Below are 16,687 nucleotides of genomic sequence, written 5' to 3' on the forward strand. Positions count from 1 at the left end.
TAAATATCGCATTTTCACCATTTGTGAATTGGATAACTCGACTTATGAAGGAACTAATAGCATGGGAAAATTACAGGTAGGTAAAATATATTTTGTTTCATTTATATATAGCATAACAGTTTGAAAGCTAAATTGCGTTATTTTACCTACATAGAACAATTTGATTTAGTAGACTCAACCTAACATATAGAGCATTCTGTCAACAGTATTTCATAAACCGGTAGGGAGAACCAACCTAACCCTTCTTAGATTTCCATAGCTCGTAATATCTATCCCCTTATTGGCTATATCATCCTCTGACGCAATGGCATGCTGCTACGTCATACAATAGTTTTTTTTATGAATGAATACAATAATAGGAAGATTGTCGATACATCTTTCAAGCGAACAGCTACTTTTAAATGAAAACTAAAAATAAGTTCTTGAAATTATAATTACTATCTACAAGATAGATGTTAGTCTGGTTAAAGAAGATAACCTAAATAAATATAAAAAATTTGGAGGAATAATTGACTGTTTTAGCAAAGATGTAAGGTCCCAAAACGACTGTTGTTTACGTATAAAGTTGTCATTAAACACCAATAGATAAATATTTCTTTATATTTTAGATCAATACTATGATATATTGGCCTTTGTGTGTGTTATCAAAACTTTGTGGAAATAAAACAGACAATAATTTATTTTAAAAAGATAATCAAAAGCTCTTCTGTAACCTCAATTATTACTTTATCTGTGCGTTGTAGTTTCCAGTTACTAAATTATAGAGCCAAAGTATTGCACTGTAGCCAACATAGAATTAAGACGTGTTCAGTAGAAACTCTATTATATTATACAATTAGACATATTCCTTTGGTATTATAATTTACTCAGAAATTAAAATATTAGATCTCACATTTCTAAATGATAAAGAAAATTATTGTGGGAAATTTACTAAATAAATACATAGATGTTTCACTATTCTCAAAGGAGTATTCATTCATAAAAATTGACTTAAAACCATACTTCAACTATGCTAAATCAGTTGAAAGAATGCCTACATAAGTACAGTTATTAAAAAGTTTGAAATGTCATTTAGAAATATAATGTGACAATCATTGTAACCTGCTCATAGTAAAACACGAGATTCGAACAATCGCAGCTAACGAAAGGACTGCGGTATCCACCCAATGAATGTGTTCAAGGGAATCCCTTTTTGAGTTAATGAATTTTCATTCAAACGTCCTAGGTAGATAGGCGAGGAAGTTAAATTGACCAGTCTGTCTAGGTTACACATTTTAAAGTTATTTTAAATCTAAGAGTCTCCCGGACTGGACATTTCTGCAACTTGTTTTATGTTTGAAAGGCCGCACAACTATGAGAATCGACAGGATTAACTTTTTTTTTCGATATAGCTATATATATATATATATATATATAGAGAGAGAGAGAGAGAGAGAGAGAGAGAGAGAGAGAGAGAAGGGGGGGGGGAAAGGAAGAGAAGACGATGGATTGACGAGCTAAGAAAATCTGATGGCAGGTTATAGGCCATAAACATACGTGAGTGGAAGACACGCCTGAGGCTTTTGTCCTGCAGTGGACTAGTTACAGCTGATGGCAATGTTATATATGCTTATACACATTAATGTATATGTTTATGTAAACTTACCAATTTTAATCTCAAATACATTTGATTATTGAGTCATTGCCTTTTCTGCTATTAAGATGAAGCAATCAATTTTAAGTAGACTTGTCGTCTTTTAATTAATTGTTTTTTTTATGTATGTTAATTCACATCCAAATAGGTAATTCAAATTTGTGTTATAAAAGGAATCTCTAAAACTAGTATTTTACAGTAGACTTAAATATTTTGATGCCCATAGTTACCTGTAGGCCTACTGTATATTCAAATCTTAGTGACCTAAAAATCAGTATATGCAAGTATAAAACCTAATTCAATAAAGGAGGTAAGAAAAATAGTAAAAAACTAGTGTTACAAGAAATAATTATGCATGCTATGGTAACGAAAATAAATAAAAATTGATTGATTTAGAAGTTTTGACTTGGTTGAGCATGAGAGCTATCTTGTAAGGAAGTTCTTTAATAACCATATACTTGACGGAATACGAAGAATATGACAATTCAGAGAAAAAGAAAGTAATTTTTGTTTATATGGAAGCGTTTCCCTTCATCAGTTTTCGATCATATCTGTAGGAATGATAACTTAAGAATAGATATGACAAACTTTATTAACCATATAGTCTATGGAATACGAAGAATGTGATAATTTGGAGAAAAATAAAGTAATTTTTGTTCATAAGGCAAATAGCTTGTCCCACTATCAGGTTTCGAACATTCCTATAGTTCCGTTACAAAGGTTATGCATTCTAGATACGACACAGTTACTACTACTGTGTCCTATCCATGCCGTTGTCATAAGTGAAGGTACCGTACCCTTACATTGGCTCTCCTGCAGTGCTTCCAATAAGTCACTCTTTAATATCAAGTGAATTTCAACTATTTTATTGGATTTCCCTGACATAATATCAGACGATGGAGTACATTGAAGAGACCCTTCCCAGCAGGAAAGCGAAGAGACGTCATAACAAAAGGAAGAAGTTAATGGCATATCTAGAACTCGTGCAGAGTAGGTCTAATGATACAGTTCCCAAAAAGGTAAAGTTTTCCGCAAATTATATCAGAAAAAAATGTAATTAGCTGTTATTATTACCAATAGAGTCATATTTATGTGGTTCAAACTAATGTTCTAGTAGAGATATAGTTATTTACTACAGGAAAACCTATTTTCCATTCGAAATGTTATTTTGTCCGAAACGATAATGTGGTATTATTGTAGTGTATTACAGGGCAATGTAACCTATAATTTTGCTGAGATATTTGATTATGCTTTTTAAATTGCTTTTGGGAATAATGTAGAGTAAATTAGGCCCTTACATAATCAACGGGGTGTATGTATGATAGCGGCCACCTGTATGTATGATTACGGCTAACGTAGAATACGGCAGTGTAAGGGGGATCTCAGGGGGGGCGTTAGTCCCCCCGTTAGTTCTGTAAGGACACGGCTTGTAGGTTATGGGGGACTTTTTAAATTCTAAAAGTTAAATGGCTGAAAAAGCATATTTTTAAAGAGGTACAAATTAGGACACTACATAGCGTAGGGTTCCCCAAGCTAACCCAATTTAGGAGCCGTATCCTTACCTACTTAACTCCTGCAATTTCTGTTAAACCGCTATATCCGTAATGTACAGTCGCAACCCTGTTTAGGGGTGTAGCCTATGCATGATAGCGGCCACCTGCACGTATGATGACGGCCGACTAAGAATACGGTAGCGTAACGGTGGTCGCAGTGGGGCGTTAGCCTCCCTCCGTAGGTAATTAGGTAAGGATGTAGCTAGTAGGTTAGGGGTTGAAGTTTAGGTTAGTTGATGTCCAATTTTAATGCACGCAGGAGGATCTGGCCGCTGATATACAAAGGCTCCCCTGTTTTCTTCCCAAACGGCTTCACTCTTGAAGCTGCAATTTTCTGATGTATTTTCTAATTTGACCCATCCATAAAACTTGAAAAGTACATATTCATGGTGGTTAACACCATCAAAATATCATAGTAGATATGGTTACTTATCCTAGGCCTACAGTAGTCTAACCAAGAGTTATAATAAATGGGATTACCAGATTAATGAAGGGACAAACTTGGATAATGCATACCGTAGGTATCATAGGGAGGGTAGTATGTAGTATCACGGACAGGTCTTCCATTCTATCCCTTATATACCCTGTCAAAAAGTTTTATAGAATCTTGGTTCTTCAGCTTACCATGAAAACATCTGAAAATAATTGACATAATTTAACATTTTTTGAAGCCTGTAAAATGTTTATTGGTTTTTTTCATTGGAACATTTGTCGCCACCAAAAGGCGTACATTGGCTGCAATGTATGGTGAATTTTGATTTAAGTATGTAGCTATTCAGTAAGTATGGACACTGAGGGTACCATAGTTGACGATATATCACCACACGAGGGAGAACGCAGTTGTCAATGGAATAGAAAACGTGATTGAAACTCCCCTTTTCTATGCCACTATGAGTGACGTGTTTACATATCTGCATTCATACCCAATTTTGTACTAATGCACCAGCTCGTGGGTAATAATTCATGAAATTGTATGATATTTTTCGTAGTTGTGAGCCATTCAGAGATAGGCCTACCAAGATGTTTGATGTGTTGGGAAGCAAGTTTAAGTAATTACGGGGGGAAGGGATGAGTTCACCATAATGAATATGGACTTGGCATTGTGTCAGGAGGAACTGGAGGTTCTTACACAAACAATGGATTGCTATTAAAGATTTAAAAATTTTTTGAGGGATAGTCTCTTGAAATACGCCCAAGTCTACATGTTTGGTTTATTTATGACCATATTAAATTAGAGAAGATTACTTTGCAATTTTTATACTGTAGGTACAATTGCAGATCAGTGACCATGGGACAGTAACAGGATAGAAAGTAGGAATTTAAAGGGATTTTGATGTAGGAAAAATATATTTTTGGGTGAGATAGCCATGACGTCCTGATGGAAGTTCCCTCCGGCAGCTTCCTACTGTATAATATTTCTGCGATTGATATTACAGTATAAGAGAATTACCGTCGGGTATCACAGGGTTCTAATCCCTGGAATGACTATCCACAGATATCGTGTAGGTAATCAGGGACGTATCCGAAGATAACCATAGATATCTGCACCCCAAACACACCTTACAGTCTAATCCTCTAAGGGAAGGATAAGTGAGGAGCCGTTACATATCCTATCACCTTTCAGTGCTCCCATACGACCCAGCTGCTTCATTCCGTTGTCCGCAGCTTGTCGCTGTCCTTGCTGTGTCTGTTGGTTTGATTGCTTGTGCTTGAATTTTATTAAGTCAAAGGGATATGTCCTAACCTAAGTTGCTCCCACCTATCCTGATCTATAGTGACGTGACCTTACATATGGGGGTGGTTAGCTATGCTCCCTCTGTACCACATTCTCTTAAAGTACAGTATATGTAATTGAAATGAAAATATGGTGTCTATCGTGTTAGAGGTTTCCATTAGCGCTTCAAATAAATCTCAGTGATATGTCTAAACTTCAGGTGCCCTCACCTAGACATTGTAACTGGGGAGGTGGCCTGTTGCCCCCTTGTGACCCCCACAATTGCTACCTTACAGCAATTAGTTAACTTGAAAGTTTCTGTCTTCTGGCCCCCACATCTTTAGTGCAGCATCTCAATCATGTGACTGGGACCTGTGAATTTGCATTTGCATTTTTTTTTTATATATATAAATTGGTAAGAATTCCTTTCTATATCAACAACAATTGTACAAGTTGAGAAAATAATTTCTGTGTACAACATATCCAGCCTAGCATTATGTATGCAAAATAGTTGACTATTCACAATTGAGCACTAGTCATGAAATATGTGCAATGTACTTTTATCTTGTAAGTTTTAGAACAAAGGGACATACAAACAACCTCAGTCTTTAATTGACTGATTACTGATTGGACAAGAAAAAGACCATGGGCATGACAGGTCAATCATAAGTACTACTGGTTAATTTTGAAATGCTTGATGGTGGCTGATGTGGTAACATCCCTAACTGGTAAACGCCAGACTGGGGTTCGAGTCCTGCTCAACCTCGTTAGTTACTTTGGTTGCTGCAACCTCAACATTCTTGTAAGCTAAGGATGGGGGTTTTGGGGGAGCCTATAGGTCTATTTGCTGAGTCATCAGCAGCCATTGCCTGGCCCTCCTTGGTCCTAGCTTGGGTGGAGAGGGGCATGGGCGCTGATCATATGAATATATGGTCAGTTTTTAGGGCATTGTACTGCTTGATAGGGCATTGTCACTGTCCCTTGCCTCTGCCATTCATGAGTGCCCTTTATACCTTTAAGCCTAACCAGCGGTGTTTGACAAACCATCTGATATCGGGACTAAAGGAGCATAACTCTTGTGGCAGGGAAAATAACTGTATGACTTTAAACGTTCCATGTTTGGATGAAATTTTGTCAGTTTCTCAAGATACAGTATTTCTAATTTTTCCATTAAAACATATTTGGACATTTTAGAACATGTTGAGCAACTTTTATTCTACATAATTCTATATACAGTAACTATGCCTGGTAAATGTTAGCCCTCTGCTTTGGTACTAGAAAATATTGAAACATTGTGTAACATGAAAATAACCGTGGATGCAGTCTTTTTATTCGTAGAGCTGATGGGGTATACACCCCTACTTAGGTAAACAGTCTCAGGTACTGTACCATGTTCTTACTAAATTGGGCATCAAATATCTTTAGTGAAGGTGGTACAATCACCTTAATCTGAACTTGTTCCAACACAGAATACTTACCTCGAACTACTTTCTTAGGAGTATCTGGGATCTCCTCCCAACCGACCAGAGTTTTGTGTAGTTTACCCTAGTCCCGTTTTCTATGAGGAGTAACCTCAGGTGGAGTGGAACACGCCCTGAGGCTATCCCCAGGTCAGAGAGCATGCTTGCTCAGGTCTCGATCTCCAGTAAGTTCTCTGGTCGCGTCGTGATAACATCTCGACGCTCTCTCCTTACCCAGTGCGACCCTTTGTGTCCCCGACCCCCCTTTTGTGTCTTACGCGGTCCCCACGTGGACCCATTGTGTTCATTCTATACCCCTTCCTACCCTTATCCTCTGTGTTCATCGTGTAGGGGCAGCTTATGTTCTCCTACAGCCACGTGTCTGGAGTGCGAGTCCTGGAACGTGGTACAGTGGGTGCGCTTCGGCACCAAGAAGAAGAAGGCGTCCAAGAGGTCACATAGGAAGACGAGCCTCTCCTCGCCGCTTACTTCTCCCGATGCCTCGTCGAATGGAGCTTCTTTTATACAGCCACCTTTCCCTACCCAGAGTAGGGGACGAGGTAGGTCAGTTGTGGGGAAGTGGCCCATTGCTCTTCCCCAGGAGTCTGAGTGGGTGCGGTATAGCACCAAAAAGAAGTAGGCAACAAAGAGGTCGCCTAAGAAGCCTAGTGTCCCTTCCTCCCTTGTTTCGCCGGGCGTCTCGTCTGACAGAGCTTCCCTACCACCCTCCCCTACCCAAAGTATGGGATGAGGTAAGTCCATTGCGGGGAAGAGGCCCGCGGCCCCTCCCCAAGAGTCTGATCTTCAGGATAGTGGGGTTGTGGCATCGTTCCAGACGAGTGAGGGGCTTGCGGGAGTGTGTATGGGAGACGGAGTCCTGGTGCAAGCAGGCCACGTCTCCTCTGATGACCCCATGTGGGGAAAAATGTCCCTAATTCTTCTCCAGCCTCTTTGGCGTGTTTTTCAGTCACTTCTGCAGCCGAGGACGTCGCCGAGAAGGAGCCTCCCAAGACGAGGCGCTGATGAAGCTCAGGAGACGAAGGGTGAAGTCCCGCAAGAAGTTGTCCCGTTCTCACTCCCCCTCGAGGTCGCGCCACGAGAGTCGGCGCTCAAGATACCTCGAGCAGTGAGTGGGTGGTGGTTCACCTCGACAGGCAGCTGGAGCTAGCTGCGGCACCGGGCCCTTCAAGTTAGCGTCCGAGGACGAGCTCCTGGATAGATACTCCTCTGGCAGCAGTGGCACCCGACGGAGGGACTCATCGTGGCAGGTTCCAGTCGACAGGCGTAAGTCCGCGAAGGGTCTGGCTCCATCCGCCGAGCGGAGAGAGTCGCCCCTTCGGTCTGGCAGTTGAGTCCTGACCTCCAAAGGCCACCTAGCTCGTCACGAGCGCAGCCCTCGGTTTTCCTCAACGGGCAGGCCCGCAGATACAAGAACCTCCGGAAGAGTTGTTGGACCCAGGACAGAGGCCTCCGTTCCAACGGTGATGCCCGTCCTTCGACGTGAACCCCGGCAACCCTACAGCAGGCTCTGGCGGACCGGCATAAGTCCGCGAGGGTTCCGACTCCTTCCGCCCTGCGGAGAGTCGCCCCTTCGGTCTGGCAGCCGTGTCCCAGCCTCCAAGACTTCGACAGCCAGGTCTCGGTCGACAGGCATAAGCCCGCGAAGGTTCCGACTTCTCCCGCCCAGCGGAGAGAGTCGCCCCTTCGGACTGGCAGCCTTGTCCCGGCCTCCGGTCCTTCGATGGCCCGCCCTGAACGCAGGAACCAACCAGCCAGCACGGGGAAGCCCGTGGCTCCTTGGATATCCGCAGGAGCTCTATCCTTCCAGCGGAGGTAGCCGCTGGATCGACCCAGCAGCATGGCATCCATACCCGGTACCACGACTGCTCCATTCAGGCTTCGTGGTCAACCGCTGGTATACCAGGGTACTCACACCCCACGGATTCCCCGGGAGGGGGTAGACCCATTACGGCTACCTCCGTCCCTGTGGCTCCATCCGTGATGGAGATAGCCGCTCCATTGTCCTGGCCAGCCCCATCCAAGCATTGGAGGTGGCCGCTGACACACCCATGATGGCTACCTCCGTCCCGGCGGCTCCATCCGTGATGGAGCCAGCCGTGCCATCGTCCTGGTCAGCCCCATCCAAGCATTGGAGGTGGCCGCTGACACACCCGTGACGGCTACCTCCGTCCTGGCGGCTCCATTCGTGATGGAGCCAGCCGTGCCATCGTCCTGGCCAGCCCCATCCAAGCATTGGAGGTGGCCGCTGACACACCCATGATGGCTACCTCCGTCCCGGCGGCTGCCATCGTCCTGGTCAGCCCCATCCAAGCATTGGAGGTGGCCGCTGACACACCCATGACGGCTACCTCCGTCACAGCGGCTCCATCCGTGATGGAGCCAGCCGTGCCATAGTCCCGGCCAGCCCCATCCAAGCATCGGAGGCGGCCGCTGACATGGCAGGGTACTTAAACCCCACGGATCTCCCCGGGAGGGGGTAGACCCATGACGGCTACCTCCGTCCCAGTGGCTTCATCCGTGATGGAGATAGCCACTCCATCGTCCCGGCCAGCCCCATCCAGGCACTGGAGGTGGCCGGTGACACACCCATGACGGCTACCTCCATTCTGGCGGCTCCATCCGTGATGGAGCCAGCCGTGCCATTGTCCCGGCCAGCCCCATCCAAGCATCAGAAGAGGCCGCTGACATGGCAGGGTACTTAAACCCCACGGATTTCCCCGGGAGGGGGTAGGCCCATGACGGCTCCATCCGTGACGAAGGCAGTGTGGTTTTCCCCCGAGCGGGTCGAACGGGGCTATTGCCTCTCCAGTGCCTGCCTCAGTAGCCGCTGGAGAGAGAGCCCCGCACCTTTGCCCAGTGCCTCTTCGGCTCCGTCCGCCCGTCGGATGTAGAAGTTGGCACATGTAATCTTTCCCTTGCCTTGCCCCCCGTAGGGGAGCTTCGACTCCTTAGTTAACCTTCAGACCCTCCTACTCGGACTCCAGGAGAGTGCGTTCAGGCCGCGGCTCTCGAAGGAGTTAGGAGGGGAGGCCCCCTACTCCTGCTGGCGCCTCAGGTGGGGGGGATGCCTCAAACAATATTGGCAAGCATGGCAGGACCACGGTCCGGATCCGTGGACCGTAGCAGTACTAAAGGAGGGGTACAAGCTGCCCTTCCTAGCGCACCTCCACCTCGGATCCCAGATCAACAGGCGGAGTGGTTGGCATTCAGCGACCCCTGGAGAGTATCAGTATTGCAGGAAGAAGGCTCGGCAATGCTGGCGAAAGGGGCAGTAGAACCAGTCGAGAACCGAGTCCAGGGTTTTACAACAGGCTCTTCCTGGTGGAGAAGGCGACAGGGTTCTGGAGACCTTTCAGCCCTCAACAATTCGTGTACAACACCGACTTCAAGATGGACACTCCGAAGTCGGTCCTAGCGACCTTGAAGGAGGACTTCATGAGGTCCATAGGCCTCAAAGCTGTCTACTTCCAGGTCCCTGTTCATCCGTCCAACAGGAGGTTCCTAAGGGTAAAATGGAGTACCAAAACATGGCAGTTCAAAACCTTATGCTTCGGACTGTCGACAGTCCTCAGGGCTTCACGAAGGTCTTCGCAACAGTTTCAGGCTGGGCGCACGAACAGGACGTCCGCCAGATTCTATAACGTCTTGAGTATCATCATCAACCTGGAGAAGTCCCGGCTGATTTCCTCCACCAGGATGACCTACCTAGGGTTGGTTCTAGACTCCCGGATGGCGAGGGCCTTCCCCTCCGCGGAGAAACTGGACACCCTGAAACAGATACTCTGGCCCTTCCTGTTGGGCCAGCCCAGGAGAGCCAAGGTCTGGCAAAGACTGATAGGACTCCCCGCACTAGATAGTCCTGGTGTCCCCAGAGACGAAGGAAGTCCTGGGGTGGTAGCAATCGGAAAGAACACCCTCAAGGGAATGCCCTTTTCTGCCGACCCTCCGGAGATGCTCCTGTTCACGGACGTATCCAAGGAGAGCTGGGGTGCCCATCTTCTCGACAAAGTGGCAAAAGGTAAATGGGAAGTCGAGGAGACGAACCTGCACATTTACGTGCTGGAGATGAGGCCCGTACAAAGAGCGTGCCTAGAGATCGTCCATCTACCCCAGGGAAGCTCCGTGGATCCGGGGTGCGACAACGCCACGGTGGTGGCCTACGTGAAAGAGCAAGGAGGACTGAAGTCGAAGGAACGGTGCAGTCTCACGATGGAGTTCCTAGAATGGGCTGAAGTGGAACCAATTGATTTTTCAGCCAGGTTCTCTCCGGGGAAGAGGAACGGCCTGGCCGACGGCCTCAACTGGAAGGGTCGAGTGGTAGGGCCCGAGTGGTCCCTACACCCAGAAGTGGTCAAAACTCTCTCCCTGAAGTGGGGCTCGCCGGTGATAGACCTCTTCGCCACGAGACTAAACGCACAGCTCACCGTGTTTTGTTTTCCTGTGCCAGATCCAGCAGCAGCGTTCGAGGACGACTTCTAATGAGACGGACGGCCAACCTGTGGGTGACTTTGGTAGCGCCCTGGTGGCCAGAGAGAGAGTGGTTCGCGGATCTAAAGGAACTGGTATGCCTTACACCTGGGCCACTTCCAGACAGACCAGACCTTCTCCGGCAGCCTCACTTCCAGAGGTTCCACGAAAACCCTTGGTCCCTCCTTCACGCGTGGAGGTTATCGAGCGTCTCCTGAAAAAGGAAGGATTTCTGTCGAGGACAGCATCAAGGATGTCAGGGTACCTGAGGCGTTCGTCAGTCGAGATGTACCAGGCGTAGTGGGCTACCTTTTCTAAAGGGTGTTCCTCGAAGAACATCAGGCCGTTAGGGGCCTCCATTCACGAGATAGCAGACTTCCTGGTCTATCTCAGGGATGAAGTGGCCATATCCATCCCAAGTCTTCCTCCTGAAGGACATAGACCTGAGTGCCTCCAGGTAGATCTCGACGCTCTTCAAGAGCTTCGAGCAGTCGTTTTTCCCCCAAGCCGTTAGAGTGCCCCCGGGGATGTGGCTAGGGTACTTGAAGATGCTTTTGGAACCTCCCTTCGAGCCTCTAAAAGACATTCTAGACAAGGAGCTCACCCTCAAGGCAGTCTTTCGTTTAGCTCTGGCATCAGCAAAGAGTAGGTGAGATTCTTGGCCTGTCGTACGAGATCTCACACTCGAAGGGCTGGCGAGAAACTACTTTCAGATTCTTACCCTCCTTCGTAGCTAAGACTCAGAATCCAGCAGTTTGGGCCCCCAAAATGGAATTGTTCTCAGTGCCAGCTATCCCTCGCTCAGACAACCCGAGGGACTTGCAGTATGGCAGTATTTAGAAAGGACAGCTAGACTTCATCCGGAGATCAAGAGTCTGTTCGTTTTCCTCGGGACTGTGAAGGAGCCAGTCTCCAAGAACACTTTTTTTCTTCTGGATAAGGCAAGTGATCGTCAGGCCCTACAGTAGTGCAGGGGTCCCCCCTTTCCAGGAAAGCCCAGACCCCACAGCATTAGGAGTCTAAATGCTTCTTTGGCGTTTGAGAAGAACATGGCAGTGGGCCAAAGCCTGAGGGCAGGTACTTGGTCTAACCAGTCGACCTTTACGGCTCACTGCTTGAAGGACTTCTCGAGAAAGTCCCTGGGCGGGTTCTCGCTCGGTCCCGTCATTTCCGCGCTCCAAATGGTTTAATGGTGTAGCCCCAGTGGTAACTGCGGGTAGCGAGTCCAAGAGACACAGGTTCCTTCCTGAGCCCCCTTGTTCTTCCTTCCCCTATTCCCTTACCGGAAATGACTCGGGTAGCCCCCTGAAACTGCCATGGGATACGCATATCATTGGAAGGACATGTCCCCTAGGATTCTTGCAAAAGTGAGTTACTTAGACACTTAAGATGGTTTTTTGCGTAGTTTTCCCTATTTTCTCGTGTTTTCTTTAAGGTCAGCAGAACCTAGTCTCCTACCTAGGTTCCTCTTCTATTCTCGTCACGGTCTCTAGGTCCTGAAGGACACTCCCACCTCCTAAGGTATAAGTCTCCTAAGAAAGTAGTACGAGGTAAGTATTCTGTGTTGGAACAAATCACAAATTTTAAGTGATTTGTATTTTTCCTAACAATACTTACCTCGAACTACTTTCGGGTAATGGCCCTCCCATCCTACCCCGAGTGCCTTGCCGGACTTCATAGATACCTAAGCTATCAAGAACTTACTGGAGATCGAGACCTGAGCAAGCATGCTCTCTGACCTGGGGATAGCCTCAGGGCGTGTTCCACTCCACCTGAGGTTACCCCTCATAGAAAACGGGACTAGGGTAAACTACACAAAACTCTGGTCGGTTGGGAGGAGATCCCAGATACTCCTAAGAAAGTAGTTCGAGGTAAGTATTGTTAGGAAAAATACAAATTACTTAAAATTTGTGATTTTTAAATGTTTCTCCATCTTGTAGATTAGCCACACTATAGAAAAATGTTATAGTTAAATTGCATAATAGTTGTGCATGTCATCTGACAGTAAAACCATAGGCCTATTTTAACTAGAATGCATCACATCCAATCTCACTTATCCTACCTATCTACTTTAGGGTGCCAGGTTTTAATGTGGTCAAAGGTCTTGTTTCTTTCATATGGCTAAAGCGACTTTACTAGTCACTATAGTATTCTGTAGTTTTACAGATTTTCTTACTCTTTAATGAAGGTAACAACATAGGGATGCCAATGGATATAAGGTTGCAACCATATCCAATGAACACTTAGAACCATTGTTTGTTCATACGCTAATATTGTACAAACTCTTGTCCTTACATAGGAGTATGCTTTCTGCAAAACTGTATTCTGCTGTTAAAACTTTTAACGAGACGGCAGTAGGTACAATACTGTACTGCCTGCAAACTCTTGTCTTTATGTAGGAGTATGCTTTCAGCAAAACTGTATTTTGCTGTTAAAACTTTTAACGAGACAGCAGTAGGTACAGTAGCCTACTGTACTGCCAGTTTTAAGGAAGTAAAAAAGTTTTGCAGTTTTCCAATAACTGTAGCTGACTCAGTTGTCTGCATATTCTGCTGTTCCAACTTTTTTATCCTTCGTTTCCGCTCTTTAGACTAGGAAGGCCAAGTTGAGATTGAAAGGATTATTTGGTAATCTCAGTGTTATTAGGTATATGAGGACATAGGAGAATGTGGAAAGAACAGACCAGATTATTCGGCGTATGTGTAGACAAAGGAACAATAAGCTGTAACAAGAGGGAGGGATCCAATGTTAGTACTGTCTGACTAGTCAAAGGACCCAATAACACACTATTGGTAGTATCTCGATGGGTGGCTGGTGCCCTGGCCAACCTACCTAGTTACTTTTTCTTAATAATAAGTTTGTATAGGAGTATCTTCCCCAGCCTCCTTGACGAAAGGAGGGAACAAATGTATGCACCCAACATGGCACAGCAAGCCTTCCAACTGTGCCTGATAGTTCACTTGGTAATGTTTATGACTGAAAACACGACTGTAGTGTCATACATCAATAAGCAAGGAGGTACGGTTTTGCTGCACCTTTGTAAGTTGGCGAGGCAGGTGCACTTTTGTGGAATTGACTGCCAGATTAATTTTAAGCAAGAAAAATGTAATTGCTGACAAGCTCAGTCACCAGAAACAAGTGGTAAGAGCAGAGTGGTCCCTTCATCCTCTAGTGGAAAAGAAACCTTTGACTGTAGGATTCTCTGTTGATCGACATGGTCGCCACATAGCTCAACAAGAACCTCTTGGTCTTTTGTTAGGCAGTTATTTACTCATCAGCTGCCCTAGAGGATGCCTTCTAACATATGTGGGACAATGCAGATGTCTACTGTTCTGCTATTCTGCCTGATTTGAAAGGTAATCAACAGAGTGTTGACTACTCCGAATCTCGGAGTAACCCTGGTGTCTCTGAAATGGCAACATGCCAAAAGGTACCCAGACATGCCTATGCTCCTCGTCGAGGTAGGCAAAACACCACCCCTAAGGGCTGACCTGCTTTGCCAACCCTACCTGCAGAGATACTAAAGTACAGTGACATTTCCTCATCTTCCTTTACCGGGAGGAGAAGCTCCTCTTAATCTCAGACTATTGCTCAGCCTTGAGCCAGGTTTTCAAACTGAAAAGCTTAAATCTTTCCTCTTTGTGGGAATTATGTATGTTCATGAGGAGCTTTGAGCATTCTTGTCATCCTAGGGAACTCGAGTCATGAGGTTCCTCAAGAGGCCCCTGTACGAACCTTTGAGGCAAGCGTCAGGTAGGGCTCTGGCATTGAAGACATTTTTCTGCTCAATATTTTACATGGTATCACTGGTGTGATTTGCGATAGAATTTTCAGAATGGCTGATTGCTTAGCATCTGTAGCCTTCACTTTTGTGCCTCAAAAAACTCCTTATCAATTATTTATTACATTACTGTACTTAATTTTGCCGCAGATTGCAGCAATACAATACCTTTTACAAATGTCCTATGTGTAGCAGTTATAAAACATACTTATTGATAAAAACAGGTGTATTTGTATTAAAGTTATATTACTGTAGTATGTAGAAATTATATGCTGGATACATGATCCTATCATTTAAGGGTTTTATAAAGTTTTTTAGCTTTAAATTGATGGCTCATTTTAAAATAGTGGTTTACATTTCCATCCTAGATTACGACTTGGATTATTTTCAATACTTTTTCATACAATTTTATTGTACAATATTCAGTATTTTATTTTCTTCATAATTAATTTGATGTTAATATCAGTGATAGAGTAACAGACTACAGTACTGTTTACATTCAGTCTCAAGAAATAATTTATTATTTGATATTTTCTTTTGCAGGAAGTAAAGCAAGAAGGGGAAAGTATGGTTAAGGTGGAGGTATTAAGGGAAATGGTAAGTGTCATGATGTTCTAGTATTTTTATTTTGCTTGTGGTGCAAACTGCCTAATAGCATTTATATAGCACAGATTCATGTCTTTAGGTACAAACCCATCAGTTGTATTGTTCCCAAACTAGAGTTACCAATATCCCCAGATACTCAGGTTCTTTTGTTTGAACCCTGGGGTTCCAATCGACATCTTTGAAACATCCTTAGCACACTTTTTTTTTTTGTTCATCAGTGCCATATGTAGGAATATCTAATTAAAGCTCAGTCCTTAATGTTTTTTCAACATCATGATAGTTTGTGTATCTTATCTTCCCTGTATAGTGTTAACAATGGAATGCTTTCCATTTCATTTCTCTTTTACTGAGCCCCTTTTTATGAAAAAAAAAAAACTTATTAAAAGGATAGGAAATGCTAGGGATACTGGTATTTTTTGTAGAAGAAAGCAAAGAGGCAAATAAGTTTTTGTGATTACTGATACAGTAATTGCAAACTCCACAGGTTAAAGAGGGAAGTAGTAGATCTAATTGTCTGTAGACACATGGAGTGCACATCATGGACCATTGTATAGTATCAGTTACTCAGATGATTGTAGAATGGATCTTCTACAGGAAATAAAAAACACTTTTGATTCATTTTAATTAGCTTCTTATGCAGTAGAATTGTGCTTAAGTAAGTTGCACATTTACCCTGCATGGCAAAATATACCGTTAATTTTTTTTTTTTTATTTGTGTGCTGTGCTTGCTTCAACACATTTAGATTTGATTTTGATTACTCTTTGTTCCTACATGGATACAAACTTCCGAGTCATTTATATGGGCTTACTCCCAAGTCGTTTTGCTACGACCAGATAGAAATAAGTGTATGACTAGCAATCATGTATGGTTACCAGCTAACTTTAAGCTGGGTAGTGCGCTCATGCTTTTGTAAGGCTGTTTCCCTCACCTGGTCACCATCACAGACAGTTCTCCCATGCTACGATCACGACTCCATGCTGAATATTAAAGCACCCCTTTACCTTTTTAACAAATCACACAAACGTGAGTGGTTTTCCATGTAGTTTGCGGACTTGTTCCGATCGTAAAGGCCGCCCATGTGGAACCTTCATGAGCTGGATTGAGGTAGACCAGTACCCATTATGCCTGAAGTGCCGTGGTAAGTGGTGTTCAATATACCTCTCCCAGAGGGAGAGGTATATTACCTGTCACAAAAAGGCTAAAAGTGATAGCTCCCCCTCCATGTCTTCCTCTCTTGAGGGCAAGAAACAGAAGCCTCTTCATGCGACACACGATCTCTCTCACCCCAATCCTCCTTTACCAGAGCTCCCTGTGACTCTCTGTAACTAAGGATGACTGCTATAATATTACTTTTCAGATTAGTGAAACACTTGTTAATGATTTGTCGCCCATTTGGCATAATGAGCATGTATTACTCCCTGATACTGATCCTTTGGTTTTAGCCCCAGTAC

The 16,687-nt window shown here is 44.5% G+C and overlaps 1 protein-coding gene across 2 annotated transcripts in view; it reads left to right on the forward strand.

Annotated features, from left to right (window-relative positions):
- Rexo5 (RNA exonuclease 5) overlaps positions 1–16,687 on the forward strand; it is a 100,578-nt gene continuing 83,891 nt past the window's right edge. Inside the window, exons 1-2 of one of the 2 annotated variants that reach the window (XM_068388690.1) lie at positions 1–76; positions 15,173–15,226. In XM_068388690.1, the coding sequence (XP_068244791.1) occupies positions 62–76; positions 15,173–15,226 (69 nt within the window). In that variant the 5' untranslated portion in view covers positions 1–61. Of the gene's footprint in view, positions 77–2,412; positions 2,653–15,172; positions 15,227–16,687 lie in introns of those variants that run through there. The other variant, XM_068388689.1, reaches the window with a different exon arrangement.

This window comes from Palaemon carinicauda, chromosome 15 (assembly GCF_036898095.1).
Source record: "Palaemon carinicauda isolate YSFRI2023 chromosome 15, ASM3689809v2, whole genome shotgun sequence".
Lineage (NCBI taxonomy): Eukaryota > Metazoa > Arthropoda > Malacostraca > Decapoda > Palaemonidae > Palaemon > Palaemon carinicauda.